Source organism: Anopheles darlingi, chromosome 2 (genome assembly GCF_943734745.1).
Source record: "Anopheles darlingi chromosome 2, idAnoDarlMG_H_01, whole genome shotgun sequence".
Classification (NCBI taxonomy): Eukaryota; Metazoa; Arthropoda; class Insecta; order Diptera; family Culicidae; genus Anopheles; species Anopheles darlingi.
In genome coordinates, this window is record NC_064874.1 from 18,094,592 (window position 1) to 18,114,591 (window position 20,000).

Consider the following 20,000-nt stretch of genomic DNA (forward strand, 5'->3'; position numbering starts at 1 on the left):
TATTCCGGGTGCACTCTTGGGTTGGATATGGAAGCGCGATGTTATGCGTGTTCTCCTACGCGGTGCAATGTGTTTCCATTGAGCTATCCCAAAACCAAAGCTCGCTTCTACCGCTATTGTATTGTATCATTGCTACCCCTAATCGGCTGCCCTATGATCATCCAGGACAACATAATAGGTGGAAATTATTGCAACCTGGGTTCTATCTACGATGCCCTACTCACACTGCATTACTTCAAGATGATTGACGACGACAATTCTAACGTTTTGCTGAGCTTAATGAAAAAATACAAATTAACACTCAAGAAATCATACTCCAATAGAAAAATGAATCGCGCTAAAGTGTTACAACCAAACAACGTAACAAAATACGGAAACACAAACACAGATACGCGGATTTTCTTCTTTAAAGAAAACAAATTTATTACAAAGCAAAACACAGAAGCAAACAGAAAACCTACCCTGTCCGTTTTGGAGAACGCTAGGCAACGATGGACCTGAGCATGGTGGAATGAGTGTCCATCGAGCGAACAACGGAAGCATACAGAATATTACACACAAAAGCTAACTTAAGCAATAGAATACTATACGACCCGTGCAAGGGGTCTCTAAAGACAACGAAACGAACGAATGAATAGGTCTCGCATCTACCACCGAAGTAAAAGCACCACGTACATGGTTTGGCACACTTTAATGCTCTGCTCATAGCCACAGCAAATGGACAAATCAGGTTAACCACGTGGCGCGACAGATATTATGTACACTAAGCTATGGCAATGTTGGGTTAGTTTAGGCTGGCATGATGATGACGATGATGATGAGGTTGGTACCACAACAACGAAGAAAGCGATGGAAGAAGGTTTCATCGTAGCTGGCCGATGTAGTAATTTTAGAGCGAAAGGAATTGTGCAAGAATGTCTGTGTGTATGTGTGCATGTTATTTGTACGTGTGCTCTTGAGAGGGTGGGGTGGGTATGGCACCCTTACCCCCGGATTCTATTGGTGCTGGTGCGTGAGGTGGGCGCTACAATCACTCTTACCTTCGGGGTACGGCGGTTTCAGTGGCCCGCTCACCGCTCGATAGGACGCACCATTTTGAATGTTTACATGAGCACCTTTGTAGTAGGCCGCGGTTACGGAAGCACCACCATCGGAAGGAGACGCCGATGATGCTGTCCGACCGATAGACCGCGGACCACCATCCGGAGGCGTGTAGGGTGCAAAAGAATGCATCCTCGAAAGCTCGCGGACTTCTCGCAAAGGAGGCACTGGCTGCTGTTGCTGCTGCTGCTGCTGCTTGGCACTGTTCGGAAGAATCGTGGCCACGAGTGTTGTCTTCTTCGGTGGCTCTATTCCACCGCTGTTGGTGCTGTTGATGCCGATGGGAACGATTCGATTGTTCGGTGTACCGTACCGTGGTGACACCAGCGGACGCTTCAGAGGTTGCCGATGATTGCTCACGGATAGTGGAAGTGCCGTCGATGGAGGACGATTCACTTGGCTACTGCCAGCACCTGGGTCATTCAACTTTGTTACTGCGTCTTCGTTCGGGGACGACGTCGAGGACGAGGACGACGACGGAAGCACTTGTTTACTACTGCTCGGTCCTTCGCGTACCGACACATCCTTTACGCATGGTCCGGGCGCGAACGTCGTGTGCGCCCCCTTCCGTCGCTTCAAGCTGTCAGATGAGAAGATGACTCTCCCGTTCGCATCCAGCTTCACACGCGCAGCACCCTTCAGCGCACCCGCAGCAGCAGCAGCAGCAGGAGTCGTCGAGATGTTGTTGCTGTTGGTGGTAGTTGGTGCTGTAGCCTTACTACCATCTCCCCTTGCACTCTCGGAATTCCCTAGGGCGCTCTTTTGCAGCGACTGCGATGGGCTTCCATCGTTGGCGGCACTCTTGGTAGTGCTGTCCTCCACTCCTAGCAGGAAGTTGGTGCCACTGTCGCATTTGATGTTGCAGGGCAGCTCGTTGAGTGACACATACTCGGTCTCTTCGTTCAAGTTGCCCGATAGCACCGTTGCCAGGTTACGGCGCACCGTCAGCTCGTTCGGGGTTTTACGGCCCTTGGCAATCTCAACGTAGTCTCCGCCGACTCCCGCTTCTTCGTCCCTTTCGGTGCCAGCAGTTACCCCACCTACCTGTCCCGTCGTGGTGCAATCTTCCTTCGTGGGGGACTTTTTGAGATGGGGCAGCGCACCCTTCAGTCGCCCAAACACACTGTTCAGGGGTAGTAGTGAACCCTTCCGGAAATCTTTCGGTTTCTTCAACTCGAACGATATCGATTCGGTTAGGGAGGGACGCTTGCCCGATGACTTGTCGGTTACCGATTTGCTGCTCGTCTTGGCGGTTGGAGCACTCGATGCGCCACGCTGTTGGTGCTGCTGCTGCTGCTCGTCATCACTGTTGGTCGGTGTGATGATGCACATGGACGGGATGCGGCTAGTGTTGATGGTGGTCTTCACCTTTAACCGTTCCGTGCGCTCCACGCACTCCACGTCCGACGATTCGGATTGTTCCGGTTCGGCCGTAGGTGCTCGCTTCACCTCTCTCGTTTCACCACCTGCCGCACCGTTGCTCTTGGCCGCGGCCGTGGCATTACCATCGGCCACATCGAGCCGATTATTGTTCTCCTGCTGGCGCAGTATCTTGATGACCTCCTTCTGTATGAGTACCCCGTTTCGCTTGATCGTACCGGTGCTATCGAGCGTACTGCCCAGCGTGCTGCTCGAGTAGCTACGCTCCAGCGTTCCATTGCTGGCGGTACTGTTGCTGCGATTTAGCTTCGTCAAGGAGCTTTTTCGCTCCGGAATCTTGGGCAGATTGGAAGCATCGGCCAACACAGTACAGATCGTACCGGCCGAGCTGGTCGTCGTAGACGTCGTCGAACCCTTCCCAAACAGATCGTACTCGTTCTCCTGCGATACGATAGTCGTATTTCCGGAGCTCGAGAACGACGTTATGCTCGACAGTGCGGTCGTCGATTGGAGCGGAGTCATCGGTTCCTCCTCCTTCAGCGTTTTCAGTCCCGAGTCCACATGGAACGACGTGTAATAGCCCTCGGTATCGCAGGAATACACTGAGCTCGTTTCACCACCTTCGTCATGATAATCGAAGGTTTGCAGATCGGGCGTTATCGTACCTTCGCTGGTCACACTGCTCGAAGCGGACGTATTGAAGAACCGCCGGCGACTGACGATCGAACTCGGTGGAGCACTCGAGCTGATCGGATTGCTGTGGTTCAGCGACGTACTGGAGGCACTCGATTTGGGATGCGTGTTGCTGGTCGTGATTTCGCTACCGATCGACGTACGACCCGATTCCGAGCTGGCACTCCAGTTACCGCTGGACGAGTGGGGTTCATCGCGATTTCCCAGTGCCGTTCGCCGTTGACGCCTCACTGTGGACGTTTCGCGTAGCTTCACCGGATTGATCGAGGCCGGCAGGTAGGAGGAGCTGAGCACCCCGGAGGAACTGCGCTCCGACGATGAGTAAGAAGGCTTTCGATCGTGCGAAAGCCGCTTCTCCTTGTCGGACGCCTTCCGCCGGCTCTGCAGGCTCTGCTGCCGGGCTAGCGTGGTCTCGTGTATATTGAAATCATCAATATCATGATCCCTCTGGTGATCCCGTGCGGACGATGACGCGGACGAATCGCGGTTGTTCATCATCCGCAACCGGTTGATGCCCCACTGCTTGAGCGAGTTGAAGTGTGACATCTTGTTGAAGCTCTTGGTCCACTCGGCCGAGAACGAGGCCGGTTCCTTGCGCAGCAGATCGCTCGATCGGCTGCGGTACGCAGGTAGCAGCTCACCGAAGTCAGCCGGCGACTCCTGGGGTTGCTGCTGTTGTTGCTGATCCTTCTGCTGCGCCTGTTCGCCCGTCGTTCCCGCCGTACCGTCGCCCGATTCCCTGTGTGGAGGAACGATCAGATCCAGAGAGAAAGAAAATTTGGATTTTAGAAATGCACAAAGACTGTACGGCTCCAGTGCTTCGAGCAGCTGTCCGATCGGCAGGCTTCAACCACAATACCCTGTACAACCGCGACCAGTCCGACGGCGCAACTCGAAACACTGCAGCCCTCAACTCAAGGAGAGACATCAACTCGATCATCTGCCGGATGGCATCGGAGCCATCCGCAGCACGTATATAGTGTAGTTGGTAAGCTACAGACGGATGGATACTGAAGGCAGTTAAAACACCAATCATGTAGAGGTTATGGTTACAACGGAAACAAAGAACAAAGTAGTCAGAAAACGAAAAAGCGCTATAAATGATGATCACACAGGTGCGGCCAAAAACAACGACACAACGCAACGCACAGCAACGCCTCTCTCCATCACCCGCTCTATCGTCAGCAGCAAGACGAGAGCAGGGGGGTGGTGGAAGCCTTACGAGTTTACAAACCTTGCATCGGGGCTCGGGGACAGTCAAAAGCTACGCCATCTTGCCGCACCGTACTGGCGCTGGTACTAGTAGTAGTAGTAGTAGTAGGGGTGCTGCTGCTGCACTGCGAGTGATCTACTTCCCGGGCAGCGTTTGTTTGGTCGTTTGGTCTAACAATGGAATTTCAAAATTCAAAACACAACTGGACGATGAGTCGATGCGAGCGACAGATAGACACAGGGTGACAAAGAGCGCAATATGGGGGGGATACACCGATGGATTCAGATTCAAGTGTAGGGCTCTTCAACGTTCCGTTCCGCTCCACTAACCTATTCCCTAGTAGCGCTAATCTAGCTCCAACGAGAGTGAGTGAAATGACTGCCTAACGGCCTGATAACGTACCCTTTGCTGATGACCTCGGCAATCTCGCGCTGATCCGTACCGGCGATCGTGTTGCGTCTCTTGCCTCGCGGGCGCCGCAGCCGGGACCGCCTTCGTACCGTATCCTCTTCCTGTTTGCCGTCTTCCTTTTTGGGACGCGTCGTGTAGCACACGAGGGAACGCCGGGCACAGGACATACGGTCGAACACTCGGCCGGAAGTATCGATTTTTATAGTTTCCGCCGGGAACCTGGGATAGGGGAGAGAGATAAGACCGAACGAGAATGAATTTCAAAATGAAGACAATCAACTCTGGAAGTAGCAAAGTCATCCGTTCTTCCTGGTAACGCTGTAATACATACTTTGAGGCAAGCGCACGGCACTGTTCGGCTGGTGAGGGCAATAGATGATCGACGCAGCTATTGCTGCTGGTGTGGCTGGTGTTGCTACTTGTGTCACGCACGATCGACTCGTCGATGGACGTGATGGCATCGAGATCGGTCTCGTTGGGACCAGCCGCCGGGCTGGAAGTGCTGGCGGCACCATCGGTGTAATCGCCCGACACCATCAAGCTGGTGTCGGTCGTGTGCCGTAGGACGGATTTGTTCGCACTGTTCGATACGATCTTCACGGAACAGGCCACCCCGGTCGTCACGTCACCGATGGCCTCCGATGAGGTCCACTTGCGTAGATCCTGCACGGCCGTTGGCTGAAGGGTTATTGAGATGTATATGATTAATTTTTGGGGACATACTTAAGTCGGAAATCGAAAACAGTATTCTTAATCTGGTTAACGCACACCAGCTCTCAAGATCGCAACCAGCTGTGGATGGGATGTAAGGGTCCCATTATTCCAAGCATCAATTCAATGTTATCTAAATCGTTCTACACAGAGTGTGCTTCCAAGTTCACTTATCCAGCGCACTAACTAACGAGCGAGCTACAGCATCTTGTTTCAAGTGGCCACAGAACCACCACCGACGTACGACACTCGCAATGAACATGGCGTACCCTCGCTCTTCAATTAATTGTTCCAATTCCAAGTCGTTCTATTACCGGCGTTCTATTTTCAGTTGCCAGCATCTTCGGCTGCGCTGTACTTTTTTTTTGGAGCGTCTAGGAAGACGGTACGAGGTTGGCTTCCATTTGTCATTCGCATGACATGCGCCACCGCTGCCGGCACATACTCACAGTGAAAATACTTCGGAGAATCCATGCCATAGGGAGATGCAACGATGTTCTAAATACAGTCCATGTCTCATAAGCAGGTGTGAGCGAGATGAGACCTATAAAAGTTCTAAATGCGGTTCATGATCGCAGACAGACGGACTGAAGCATAAGTAATGGTGCGCTTCCTTCACTGAGTTGATCAACTTTCTTGGGTCAAGACGTTTTGAAACAGCATCAGCGTATCGAGTTTCATTCGGTTATTCAAGAAACTCTACTTAATTGAAATCGACCTACGAATGGCGTGATCTGCAACATCATCTGGGCCGAACCGGTACGAAACGATACATTTTACCATTTGCACGCTCCATTTGCCGATTATCTAACACTCCTCTCATATGTTGGGTGTGTGTGTTTAACAGCGACACAAAAGTGAGAGGCACTCCCAGGGGCATGTTTGACAACCAATTTTTACGAAACTTGTGTTTCACCAGAACACTGGGGGAAACAAAGTCCACGACATGCTCATCAGTCGCGTCCGGAAAAGTCGCGTCCCGGCAAGCCACAAGTGAACCCCGCTCACGCACCCCAGATAGCGACAGTCAACATGAAATCAATTTTAAAACCAATGGAACAGCGTGACAAACGAGAGTCAACAGCAGTGCAAACATTGTATAGGAATCGCTCGTGTTTGCTTTGAACTTATGGTGGCCCGGAGGCCGGGGGCCGGGGGCCGGAGGTTGGGGAGTCCCGGTCGTGTTTGTTTCCACCGATAAGGCACTCGCGCGACGGCGGCCGCCACGCCACAGTTCCGTACGCCGTTCCGCAGAGATCGTCACCATCAATCAATCAATGAATATGCACTGATAATGGAGTCGGCGGCTGCGGTACGGCTGTGGTGCCGTTTGTCTGTCACCTGTATCGAGGGCAGTTGCCGGTGGTGAGGTGCGTGAGAGGAACCGCGATCAAATTACAATCTCACACAGCAGCGACCGGCCCGAACAAGCGAACCGAAGGCGATATGTGCGCCTATCTAGGAAATGAATATCTCTTTGCGGTCTTTGATGGAATGAAAAGGGCCGGTTTGCGGTTAGGCCGCCAAAGCGGACGGATATGACCCTGATATTGTGCGGTTTGGTACACCCTGTGGCTGGTCTGTTATTTGGTCTGTATCTTCCCAGCCCTCGCATCGATCGATCGTTCGTTTGTTCGATCGAGGGTTCGACCGCAACTCGATACCTACCAGACTGACTTCGATGTCCATGTCGACGTTGTTGGCCCGGGCGGCGCGCCGCTGCCGGCTCAGTATCGGTGTGCAGATGAAGGCCTCCGAGCTGCTTCCGGCCTCGTTGCCCACGATCCGGTCCATCTCGGCAATGGTCGCGACCGGCGTCTTGGCGGCCGCCTCGTACAGCTCCTGTACCGTTTCCGATCGGGTGGCCACGGTAAACAGCCCGGTATCCACATGGTACTGCGTCTTGTAGTGGGTTTTAATCTGGACGAATGCATCGAGGTCACTCTCCGCTGCACGATATTGTGTCGGAATGGCCGGCCGCACATGTTCACGGGGTTCCGGGTGAGCGTTAATTAGGTGGCGTGTAAATGAGAAAGAGCAGCCAATCCGGGTGGCAACGACCACCACGACATGGAATGGAACAAGACAAATGAAAAACCAAATTAGTACTACTTCCTCGACTCCTCGACGGTGTCCACACGGTGCGGTGTGTAGTGCATCATCACCATCATCATCATCGTCGTCGTCTTCGTCGTCGGTTTCGGTTTCGGTTTCGCTTCGGTGTATGATTTGTGTTCAGCTTTTCGAAAATGGCTGGCCACCATCGCCGCTTTCCCAGTGCCAGTGGCCTCCCCGAGTTTCCCGAGAAGTAGTCGATCGTATGTGTGGGCAATGAATTCGAATGACTTTCAGGTGGCGTCTCGCGGTGGCTACCAACCGCTAATCAAGCTGAATGCTAATTTGCTTTTACTTTTTATCGGTTCGGTCTGGTGGGTTGCGTTTGGTGGTTTGGATTGGGTTGGGTTGAGTGGGCTTGTTGGGTGTTGCAGCTGGTCCCGCGGTTGAATGGTTCGAACCTCGGGGAGCCGCCGCCTGAAACAGGTCCGAGATGCTCGTGCCGAGTGCTATGACTTGCCGAGCTTAGGAGGGCGCGGACCTTGACACCTTTAGCCGATTAGATAGACAACCGAGGGAGGTTCTCTCTCTCTCTCTCTCTTTCTGTGGTGGTCGAATTGCTGCTGCATTTGGACTGAACCAACGAGCTAAACAATGGCCGCTACAAGTTTCTCGTTTAAGATAAGCGGTCCCTGCAGAGGGGACCAGCAGCAGCGTGACTCTAGGAAAGTGTTTATGGGCGGCGAAAGGCGGCAACGCCCTGTTGTTATGCTTCCTTTCATCGCCCGCATTGATAGCTTTAAATGGTCCGAATGCTGTTTGGATAGGGGATCATCCTGCTGTTTTAATGGATTGGATACATTCAATTGACTTGATAATTCAACAAACAACCCTTCTAAACAAATTCTGCCCGTGAACTCATGAAATTACACAAAAAAAAAAACGGTTAGGATAGGCAATGGAGAAGTAGATAATTTGGATCAGAAAGGCATAGACACCGCGCGCACACACCGTACTCTATACTCCGTTCCAAATTGTCTTTGACTTCAATGGTTATTGCTTCTTGAGAAACGCCGCCATCTATAGTCCTCCAATTTATGAATCATAAGGTTGAAGCGCCTTGATCGAGCACGCAAAACACGAAGCGTGTGAAGAAGACGATCAAGAAGACCCACCAGTGGTGGTGCCATGTGTGTGTGGATCGCTGTTGGAATTCTAATTGCACCTACCCTCCCGCTCGCCCACCAGTGCAGTCCGCTCTAGGTGGTCCAGGTGTGTGAGAGCGAGCGTGGAAGAACTGCCAAACGAAAAAGGAAACCGGGATTGAAAAGAGAATCCAAAACTAAACTGTTTTTTTTTTCTCTCCACCGTTTCCGCCATATTCCACTCGCTCTGTTCTTGCTCTGCGCTGTACCAGCCAAGCATCCAAGGAGGCGAAACACCTTGGGTCTTGCGCCGGTTTGATTGATTGAACCGCTGGCGCACCGTCACCTTCTCGTCACGCTCTACACAGCAGCAGAAATTGTCCTGCTGGCGTCGTGGTGCTCTACACCGAGCAGCATAGCGTGGATTCACACTAACGCTACGGTGTTCTCAGCTATTGTTGTCTGGCCGGCAGCATACAGCCGTATGGGCCCGTACGCCAAATTACATTTCTCCTCCATCATTGTGTCATGCACTGGCGAGGTCTTTTGGCAAACGCAGGAAACGCACATCCCGTGCCGTGTCACGCCGCACGCCGTGAGTGACATTATTAAAGACGATTAGACCAGACCGGTTAGTTAGTTCTGCAGAACGTTTGGTTTGGCACACATTTCTCGCGGGGGGGGAACCACACCGGGGAATAGAGTGTTTGGTTAACGCGTTGAATTTAAAATCCGTCAGCGCCAACCGTAATCTATGCTGCGCCACCGGTCCTCGGTGGACGTCCGGCCGGCAGTGTGTGTCTGTGTGTGTGTTTGTTGTGTGAATTTAAATAACAAAAACCAGATTCAAGTTGAACCAGAAACGCATGTCGTCCACGACCACGAGGTAGATGTGCTAGAGCGCATACACTGTACCATCTCGAGCAGACGGAACAAAACAGAACAAAACAACATAAAAGGTGGTATAAATGGAAATCAGGCGCACATCTGCCAGCGGCACACGGGAAGGGTTGTTGCGGTTGCGGCATGCTGATGCTGGCCCTGTTGCCTGCTGGATGCCGGATGGTTTGACGGTGGAATCATGAGCAGCGAAACCGTACCGTACCGTACCGTAGCATGGTCTATCGGTTGGTCGCAGGTAACGCGCCGGCCATCCTCGAAGGCCAGAGAAACACACAGATTTAGATCGTTCCATGATGATGATGGCGATGATGATGATGACGATGATGGTGATCTCGCGCGGTAAAGAAGAGGGTTGCGCGTGAACAAACATTCACGCAACCGCACTACCGGCTCTCGTTTGGAACGATGCGCTAGGGGAAGATTGGACGCGAATGGTCAGTGCAGATATTTTAGGTTGGAAAATCCACCCCAAGATTTGTGGCAACTCAAATGTCACCCGATGTAGAGTCACGGAAGATGTTGAGATGTGCTTCGAGCTCTAGTAGCCATTGAAATGCACAAAGCTGGGAACTGGAAGGGATTGTTACGAAATCGCTTCTACTTAGTTAAGAGAACTTCGATCAAAGATTCATTTTGACATTTATACTTATTGCTGCACCCACCATCTTGAATAGTGGAATCACACTTTCTTCCACAAAATGTTTGATTGCTTACAGACCGCGGGCTAATTGGTGGCTAATCGAAATGATCTCAGCAGCGATTGATGATCTACAACCCGCAGCACCAGCGCCAGCGCAGTACCTCAGCAACCAGAACATAGTTTCCAGCGCTGTGTCCCCCGTGCCCTGTTGTGCCACTTCATAATTAATGAAAATCAATAGCTTCGTTCGCTGTCTTACATCAATAACAATTAACAGCTTTTGTGCGGCCAGGGCCACACCACCAAAGGGGAAGGGGGAGGAATCATCTCGTTCCCATAGTGGCGCTCCACGAACTCGCGGCCGCTGTAGTGTGTGCGCGCACCTTTTCTTGGCTGTGTGTTGGCCAGGGAGTTTTAATCACTCTCCACTCCACGACTACCAATATACCAGCATACCAGCGTACGGAACAACGTGAGGCGGCGACAGCGTTGCGCGCATTCAACTCAACCCCGCGCGTCGTCCGATCTTTCGTCCGATTGCCCGAGGAAAGGGTTCTCCCCATTTGGTGGTGGAGAAGCTGGCCATCATCATTCTTCCGACATTCACACACACATACACCGCTACAGAGCGATACACCTCAATGGCGGTAATTATTTGTTGGAAAAACACTTCAACGACGGATGGACGGGTTCCTCTTCCTGGCCGACGACGACGACGACGACAACGACGACAACGACGACGAGGATCAGAAGAGGGAACACGAAAAGTGTCTCGAGCGCGAACGTGGAATGCGAACATGCCAACAAGGAAGGAGAACGCTGGGAAAGGTCTGGCCCTGGCTGGCTGGGAAGAGAGGGAAGTAAGTAGGTGGGGCGGCGGTTTGTGGCCAACTGTGACACAACTGCAACAACTGCTGCTGCTGCTGCGGCCGCTCGTTAAGATGACGAAGCCATGCCAAGCCAACCCAAGCCCAGGCCAAGCCTCTTTCTCACTTATTTTTCTCGCTCTCTCTCTTTCTCGGTCTGTACGGTCTCGGGCTTCACCGAACGCCGAGATGCTGCTGCTGGTCCTAGAGGTTCGCCCGGACCGGTTGTGTTGCAGCACCAGCAATTGAGCCGGGGACCCGGGGATTGAGCGAGATCCCTTATACGGCCAACGATCATCGTGGCAGACTTCTGCTTCCCCAGTTGCCAGCATCACCGCCTGCTGCCGTGGCTTAGAAGAAGCAAACCATTTTTATCTGTTTCCGGGATTTATGCCCTCCTCCTCTCCTTTCTCCAAACCCTCTCTTGTGATCGTTGGTAATGGAATCCAGCAGCACGCACTCCCTGGACCCCTTACACACCACGCATTACATCACACCAACGCGCAGCAGCAGGCTCTGGCGGTTGCTGGGGCTAATGGAAGTGTTCCCGGGTTCCCGGGTGGTGCCTGATGATGCTGTTCCTGTTTATCATCCCTCCACACACAATACACACCGTCGTATAGGGCTCGCGGGGTTTATAATGCCGCGGAGCGTGTATCTGGTTTTTCATGCTGGCCGCACGCTCGTCCATTCTGTAAGATCTCGCATGTAATGACTTATTGATTTAGAGGGCCACCTACCACCCACCATACCCTCAGCCCCCTTATTTCCGCCCCTTCCTTGCGCGTTGAATTGATTGATGGCCAAACAGCAGGCCTTTGGCGGCGGCTGCCGCTCTGCCAAGCGCTAAACAATACATCCACAGAGCCATTCCCCGACCAGCAACCACTGGCAGAGAGCACCGTTAACACGGCATCGGCATCCCTCTTCATCCCTTCTTCTGCTGTGGCATCCTCCACACAAACACACACACTCGCACACACACACACGCCAGCACTCCCTTTGGAAGGTGTACTTACGGACAGTGACTTGCTTCGGATCGAACTGTTCCACCTTCTGGGACAGCCGATCGATGCGCTGCTTCAGCCCGGCCGATCGCTCGGTCACGCTGGACAGCTCCTGGTGCAGCTCGGTGAAGATCTGGTTCGAGATGAAGACGAGCGAAGCGAGCTGGCGGAGCGCATTGCTGAGCGTGATGTTGGTCAGCGCCTCGAACTCGTTATCCGCCACCGGGATGGTGGCCGGTGGACCGTACCCGATCCCGCCTCCGCCGCCGCCACGTAGTAGTGCCACCGTCTGCGACGACGACGACGACGCCGACGACCGGGCAATGTACTTCGGAGTAACGACACGCTTCACGAACGGCATTTTGCCTCATGTTGGGTGGTCTGACGGTTGAATATCGACAAGCAGCAGCAGCAGCAGCGGCAGCCTCTACACACCTGCACGCGGAACACAACACTATCGTGCTGGATGCATTGATCCAGCAGCAGGCCCCCGTGAGCCCTTTTTTTCTGGTCTGCCTGCAGATCAACGAGAACACTCTTGCGTCGGGCGCGCGCGCACAACTCCAGAAGAGACACAACCACTTACGGATGCTGCTGCATTCTTCTTCCTCCTCGCCGGAGGAGACACTCTCGAGCGGGCGCGGGCCCGCTTCACACACCACTTTAGCGCCGAAGAGACACACAGACCAACCAGTCGTGGACCACTTTCTTCCTTCCTTTTCACAGCATAAGAGGCGCGCAGCAAGAGGCGCGTTTCTTTTTCGGTGTGGCCCTTTAGCTTTCGTGGGACTGGAGGGCAGGTTCGTCGGCGATCGAGAAACACACCCTAGAGACCAGGGATTGGCACGCACCGGGACACTAATATTTACAGACGCACAAACCAAGCACGCACGCACGAAAGCACCAGTTTAGGGATGACGACGATCTCGCGATCTCTGGACGAGAAGCGATCGATCGATCAGCGGATGATGTGTGATCTTCTTCGTGTTCGGAGAGAGCGATGCGATCGTCACGGCAGAGAGTCGAGTATAGCAGCCCCGGAATAACGCCGCACAGCGCCACTGTTCGACATACGGTCGGTTGGACGGCGGCGAGCATAGTGTCACGAGCACGCGAGCATACGAGACTCGCCGCGAGATCTCTCGACTCGACTGCACCAATACACTCGCACACACCAATCCCCGCACTCTCACCTGGGCGGCTGCACGCAACCAAACGCAATGGCGGCACCGACGGCACCGACGGCAACGGCGACGGCGACGGCGGCGTCAAACTCGGCGGCGTGTCTCTCGAGATCGACAAACGATCGTAGGCGGCGTGCTGCTGCTGCTGGGAGCTGGCTGGCTTGCTGAAGGTAGTGCATACGAGGGAAGAAGCATCAAAGTAGGCCCTTCTCGGCCGGTTGTCCTGCTTTTCATTGGTATGCGGCAAAAGGACTCCTACAAGATGCGCCTCGGAAAAAGGACCTCCGACCCGTGCGTGTGCGTGTGTGTGGGTCTTTTCCGGGAAAGGACATCGGTTGATCATCGTCAAGGGTCACTTGGACCGCTCCTGACCATGCATTGCCATCCGAACCCTAGCAGATGTTCCGGTCGTTCCGCGGGGGAAACAACCGGGAATCCACCTCGGGGAGGAAAACTCGGTGCGACCCCTAACTGTATCGGTGTGTGTGTGCAGTAAGCGAGCGACCGCGTTGTGTTGTGGGGTGCAAGTCAGCATAAATATATGCCATCAGAACACCAACACAGACACGAAGGAGGGACGATATGCTGCTGCTGCTGGAGGGTTGAAACGAAGTCACGCATATTGCTGGCGCCATACAGAGAGAGAGAGAGAGAGCGAGCTCCGCGCTGTGACCCTCTGAGTCGTGCTCGGGTGTGTGCGTCTGTGGTGGTGGTGGTGATGTTGCTACCCTTCCCTTACCTGCAGCACCCCCTTAAACGTGCCGTTACATGCGCGAAGGTGTACCGGAGCGATCAATGGAAGACATGGCGAACGAACGAACGAACGACTTCTCCCGGGGAAGCCAGCATAGTGCATGTGACGCAGCGACGAGCGTCACCATTGGATCGGTTGTACCACCGCACTGCATTGCACACCCACGCCCCAAGCACCCCTTTCCGTGTGTATGCTAATGGGCGAATGGTACGAATACTTCTCTCTCTCTGTCTCTCTGTGGTCCTGCTTGTAACGGTCAACGCGCAACGGTCACTCCATTCATAAGCCTCACTTCTTACCCGGCCCGGCCTTCAGTGAACCATAGCGCGCGTTTGGCCTCCCCCGAGGGGGCCTACAACAAGCCACCTGCACTGTCAGCCAGCCAGGGACAGGTCGCCCGGCCAGTCTCGCCTTCGCGCTGCTGACTACTTCATTCAAGTTCCTCGACAGCCAGCCAGGAATCCGGAGTTCCGTGGGCCGACAGTAGATGTGTGTGTGTGTGTGCCTGTTCCCCTGGCCACCTTCGGGATCCCTTTGAAGGCCGCTCGTCGAGCCCAATACGACGCCAGCCTTCGTTAGGTGGGCGTTGGTCACGATGCTTAGCAGCTGGAACGAATTCGTTTTCTCCATCGGAAGGAAGGGAGGGGGGGGGGGGTGAAGCGACACCCGAGTGAAACCCCGCAACTGTCCACCCGGTCGAACACACACACACACACACACACGCCCATAATGCTTGTGAATGTTGCATTTTGTGGTGCGCCCGCAGTTCCGTCGAGGGGTTTGTTTCTTCAACGAAATCAACGAAACATCACATCAGGGTCAGGTTCGCTGGTAAACGTTTTACAGGGAGAGGGGACCACGGAGAAGGGCTAGGAGGGGCGCTTAATCGTCTTGTTCCGTACCGGAATTAGGGCCGGGCGGTGGGGAAGGGGGGACGAGGGACCTAGACAAACTCATTACTCACTACTGCTGGCGTTGCGTTACGTTGCGTCCGTCCATCTATCCATCGATTGCCATCCACGTCTCCGGGCAGCGGCTGCTGGTGACCGTAAAACGTGACCCATCATGACCGGCAGCAAACATAAAACACCAACCAACCAACCAACTCCGATCCCAAAGGCCACGAAACGAGGAAAAGATTACGGGAGCGGCAACTCCATCATCAGCCGCCAGCAGCAGCAGCAGCAGCAGTAGGCGCAGAGGGCTTTCCATTTTGTGTGTGTGTTTTTTTTTCTCTCTAAGTAGGCCTGGAACACGTTTTATGGTGTTGGCTTTTCACGCTCCACGCACTCGCAGGCTGCAGGGCTACAGGGACAGCGAGGTAGCGGAGGGTTTGAGAGCTTAAGTAATCTTTGGAAACTTGGAACGCAAGACTCCAGGCAGTGCATTGAGTGTGGTGGCCACTAAACGATGCGATAGGCACGGGGTGCGTTTCCTTATCGCTTGCAGACACACACACACACACTGGCAAGAAGAGCAGCAGCAGCAGCAGCACCGGACCGGACCACCAGCACTAACAGCCGTTTACCGACGGATCACACGGAGACCGCAACAAGAGGTGGGATGATAAGGTGGAAGCGGACCGGGAAGCCCTGCTGGTAACGTACCGAGGTCCCGTAAAGTCCCGAAATCAGCATTTTACGATACCGGGAGTGTCGAGTTTCTCACCGAAAATTGAGCACCTGCTCAGTAGGCGGCTGCTGATGACGATACTCAATAGGTTTTCGGAATCGATTTGACCTCTCCCTGGTCAAAACACACACACACCTTGCCGGTGTGTCATCCCACTGCAGGGTGTGGGTTTTTCCACCTTAACCCTAGAATGGCCTCGAGCTCGAAGTTGGAAAAACCCTCGTTGTCCAGGGCATCGTCTTCCCTTACCTTCTTGTATGTACGCGCCATATTGCCCGGTTCGGTGCCCTTAGCAGGATGCAGCATTGTGCCGAGAAAGTGCAGGAAATCCCAGAAGGAGGAAGAAGTGACAGAGAGGAAGAGAACACGAGAGAGATGGTGCTGTGAGAGACAAGTACCAGCAGGCGGTGAAGCATTGTTGTCGCAGGACGAAACGGCAGGATATCCGCTCTCCGCGTCTAAAGGTGGATCCTTTCGGTTGAAGATGTTCTCAGCTTCCTGCCGCGCTGCTTCCGGTGCTCGGGAAACGGTGCCTGGTAAAGGCGCGGGGGGCGGTCCTGCAAAGTGTCCTTCACACCATCAAACACACACACACACAAACGAGAGAGAGATGAAAAAAAAAGAACGTGGTGTGTTTTTTTTTCAACCAAGCAAACATGTTTATTCAGCTAAATATTGTAAATACGCATCATTACAAAGAGAGGGTGGAGGAGGAGGACCGCCGATGATCGATGATGATCGACGATGATCCCATGATGATGATGATCGTGATCGTGATCGTGTGTACGATGACGCTCGTGGGCTCGTGATAGAAAATAGGATAGGGAGGGATGCCCGAGCCCGAGTGGGAAGGACAGGGCCGCGGACAGCGAAACCCGCGCCATTGCATTGCAGTGCACCTTCTTTTGAGGGGACCTGGTGGTAAGAAGGTGGGTGGTATGGGGTGGTGGTGGTGGTGGTGGTGGTGGGCGATAGTTTACACTACATGAACGACCGCTTTGGGTACCGCTACGACCGCTAAAAGTGTCGCTCCGCCATTGCCATTGCTTTTTCCACGATTTCGGTCGCCATGTTTTCTGGGGATGGTCTGGGAGTGGCCGATGGCTTTTGGGGAGTTTGGTGAGTATTACCGGGGTATCGGTGTGAAGGTAGGGGAGGGTTCATTCGGTTACTTATTATCGCTTTTAGGTTAGTGTATGCTCGAATTACGCTCATTAGCTGATACTGCTGATTGGTGGTCGTGATGGTGGTGGTTGTGGTGGTTAGGAGATTCCATTTCATTTCACCTTTTGGGCGGCATTGGTTTGTTCCTAGAGGGTTCGCTCATTAGTAGTCAATACCGACGACGACATATGGCGTCGTTGTGAGAGATCGCTGCTATCTGCATTTCTGGACTTGAGTTTGGGATTCAAAAGTTTGGGCTTCTGTTCGAGTGTGTGCTACTGGCATGCCCTGTGAGCTGTGATGTGCTCGCTTAGCCCCCTTGGCTACCGTTCTTCTGTCTAGTAACAGAGTAGTTACTGTTGCTGTTGATCCCCCTTTCCGCCACGTTTTCTCTATCGTGATTGTGCCTAGCAATGATGCGGAGGGCGCCGTAATGTGTATTTCTGTTGTGTTGAAAGCCAAAACGCGAGCGAGTTTTTTGCAAGATTCCTCTTTCGTTCCTCTAGCGCACGTTCCCACGAACCACGTATTACAAGAGGCTCCTTATCTGACACACACACACAAATACGCACACACACACACATACAGACACGCACACACTCACACACACACACATAGAGATTGTACTGTAATGCGTGCGATGGGCATCAAGCAGTTGATTGTTTGACATTCGGAGGGAAACTTGGATTCTGCACCGCCATATGCTGGAACTATGCAGAGAGAGAAAGAGAGAGAGGGAGGGTTGGGAGGGATGTTGTGTCAAACACTGAGGCATCCAACCGGAGACCCCCCCCCCCCTGGGGGTCCTTCTCACGGGGTGAGCTAGTAGTAGTGTCGCTTACTACAACACAAGCGAACAACTAACCAACTGTTTGGAGTGAGCGGAGAAGGGCCTATCTAGGGAACGGAACGGAGTGATGCTCCTTTCGGCCACAGGACCCCATGTCCTAGTCTCGACACTACTTTGAGAGAATCTTCTTTCCATTTATCATTTACTTGTTTCCACTTGATCTGTTTCTTCTATAGTTGCTCTCTCTCTCTCTCTTTCTCTTGCTGTCTCTTCTTTCTCCTATTTATGGTTTACTATTCGCTTTTAACCATTTCCTATCCTTTCCTAGAGCCTTGTTCGAGTCTCTTCCTTACCCACTGTGAAGCGTATTTTCGAATGGTTTTTTGTTTGTTCTCTTCTTGGATTGGATCTTACTTTTCATTTTATCGTTTGTCTTTGTGTCTTCATTTCATGTACATTCATATATTTTTCTTAACAATTTCCATGCCTTATTCTTCTTCCTTTCTATTTCTTTTTTCTTTTTTCTTTTTTCGGGCAATTGCTGCTGCCTATGTTGTTGCTGTTGTTGCTGTTGTTGTTGTTGTTGTTGGTGGTGGTTGACGACGGGTTTGCTGGGTAGCACCGATCTCCTTTCTGCTCTGCGTCTTACTCGCGAACGCGCGTTATCGGTTTTATCTTCATATAATTTTATCACATTTGCATGCTCTGCTCAGGACCGGCCTTTTGGGGGGGAGGAGACACGAGTGATTGGAAAATTGGAAAGGAGAGGAAAAGGTATACAGCCGAGTTCCACCCACTCGGAGTTGATCACTGTGGATGTGATGTCCGCTTTAATGTGCGTCTGGCTACTAGTACCGCAACACGTGCGCGTTACTACGTCTTACGTAGTAGTTCTGCTGCTGCTGCTACTGCTAATGCTACTCACTGGCCAACGGACTGATGATCGCCCTTGGTGTCCGCAGCAGCAGCAGTAGCAGTAGTAGTAATAGTGTCGCAACATGTGGCACGTACTGGCCGGAACGCATCGATGCGGGATACTGCGGTTTTTTGGATATTTCGGTGGGAAAAACGTGGTGAGTGGACGATCGGCTGCTATTCCTTCGCCTCTCTTCCTGCTCCCTTCCACCCTTGCCTATACTCTAGAGGTTGTATTTTCGTCGCACACCCTAGCTTCCCAACATTCGTCCTCCCAAAAGCGGCTCGGCCTGGGTACGGGTTCAAACATGTAACTTGTATATCGTCGATCGGTCGATCGGTCGGTCGGTCGCTACCCGGTCGCTAGCCCCCAAGCGTACTCGCGTGCCAATATCGTTTCATAAATTAATGTATATATATATATGTATATGTATATGATGTATATGTATATGTATAAATATTCCACCAGCTGCCACCACCTGCCCCGTGAACTGCGGCGCAATGCTGCGGATCCATTCCGGTTGCTGTATTGCTGTTGCTAGCTTTTTGTGCGCTGCAGCACATTCATAGAGACACCCTCAAGACCGGCGGAGGAGATGATCTTTTGCCCAACTTTTACGTCACTGTGTATGTTATTGCGTGATCTTCTGCTCCTCGCTCCCCCTCCCCTTTCCGGGTGTATTTGCAACAACTGTTACTGGAGTAGGGATGTTGTTATCGCCTTCGAGTACTCATCATCTGCCTGTCATTCTATTTCGGGTTTTTGTCCTCCCCCTCTATGGGCTGCTCTTCCCCCCTCTCTATTTGTAGACGTAGGTGTGTGTTTTGGTGTGTGGCGGCTCTTGTAATGTCACACGTCCGTCGTTCTCCACCTCCATCATCCCGAGTGCGCGCGCACTCGTTCACGAGAAGCACAAAACTGAAGCACAATGATACAACAATGCTGATGCCTATGTACAACTACAGCTCCCCGCTCCCGTCTTCCCCGTACCGTCCAAAAAAGGGCCAATTCTCCATCTCCTATCTCCTTCTTTCCTAGCCTCCTTCCCTCCGAACATGCCACCGAAAGGTTTCGAAGATCAACGTATTATCGCAGGGTCCGCTTGGCTCGCTTCGGTTCGCACGGTTCTCGCTACGGTTGGGATAGGCAGGCAAGGGTGAGGATCGTCAATGGTGAAGGTGAAGCGAGAAGGGGCGCGTTTGACAACGATTTTTGCGAACTACTATTTGGCCTCCAGGAAGCAGCAGCAGCTATCTAGGTACTCTAAATGAAACGAAAGCATCCTATTGCGGGATATGGGCGTGAAAACGGGGTCATCACCGTCACGGGGTCATTGTGTCATATCCTAGTGACCTCGGTTGCGGCTCGCGAAACACATAACGCAAGGGCGCACAACAGCGGCTTACAGAGTAAGCCAATAGTGCTAGCGCAGTTA

The 20,000-nt window shown here is 52.8% G+C and overlaps 1 protein-coding gene across 1 annotated transcript in view; it reads right to left on the bottom strand.

The window, feature by feature from the left end:
* Nucleotides 1-13,204, bottom strand: part of LOC125948143 (mucin-19) — a 15,712-nt gene extending 2,508 nt beyond the window's left edge. Inside the window, exons 1-5 of the mRNA XM_049673920.1 lie at nucleotides 12,138-13,204; nucleotides 7,178-7,458; nucleotides 5,130-5,476; nucleotides 4,790-5,017; nucleotides 1,041-3,913 (exon numbers count right to left, since the gene is read on the bottom strand). Of these exons, the coding sequence (XP_049529877.1) occupies nucleotides 1,041-3,913; nucleotides 4,790-5,017; nucleotides 5,130-5,476; nucleotides 7,178-7,458; nucleotides 12,138-12,486 (4,078 nt within the window). The 5' untranslated portion in view covers nucleotides 12,487-13,204. The remainder of the gene's footprint in view (nucleotides 1-1,040; nucleotides 3,914-4,789; nucleotides 5,018-5,129; nucleotides 5,477-7,177; nucleotides 7,459-12,137) is intronic.
* Nucleotides 13,205-20,000: the final 6,796 nt, after the last annotated feature.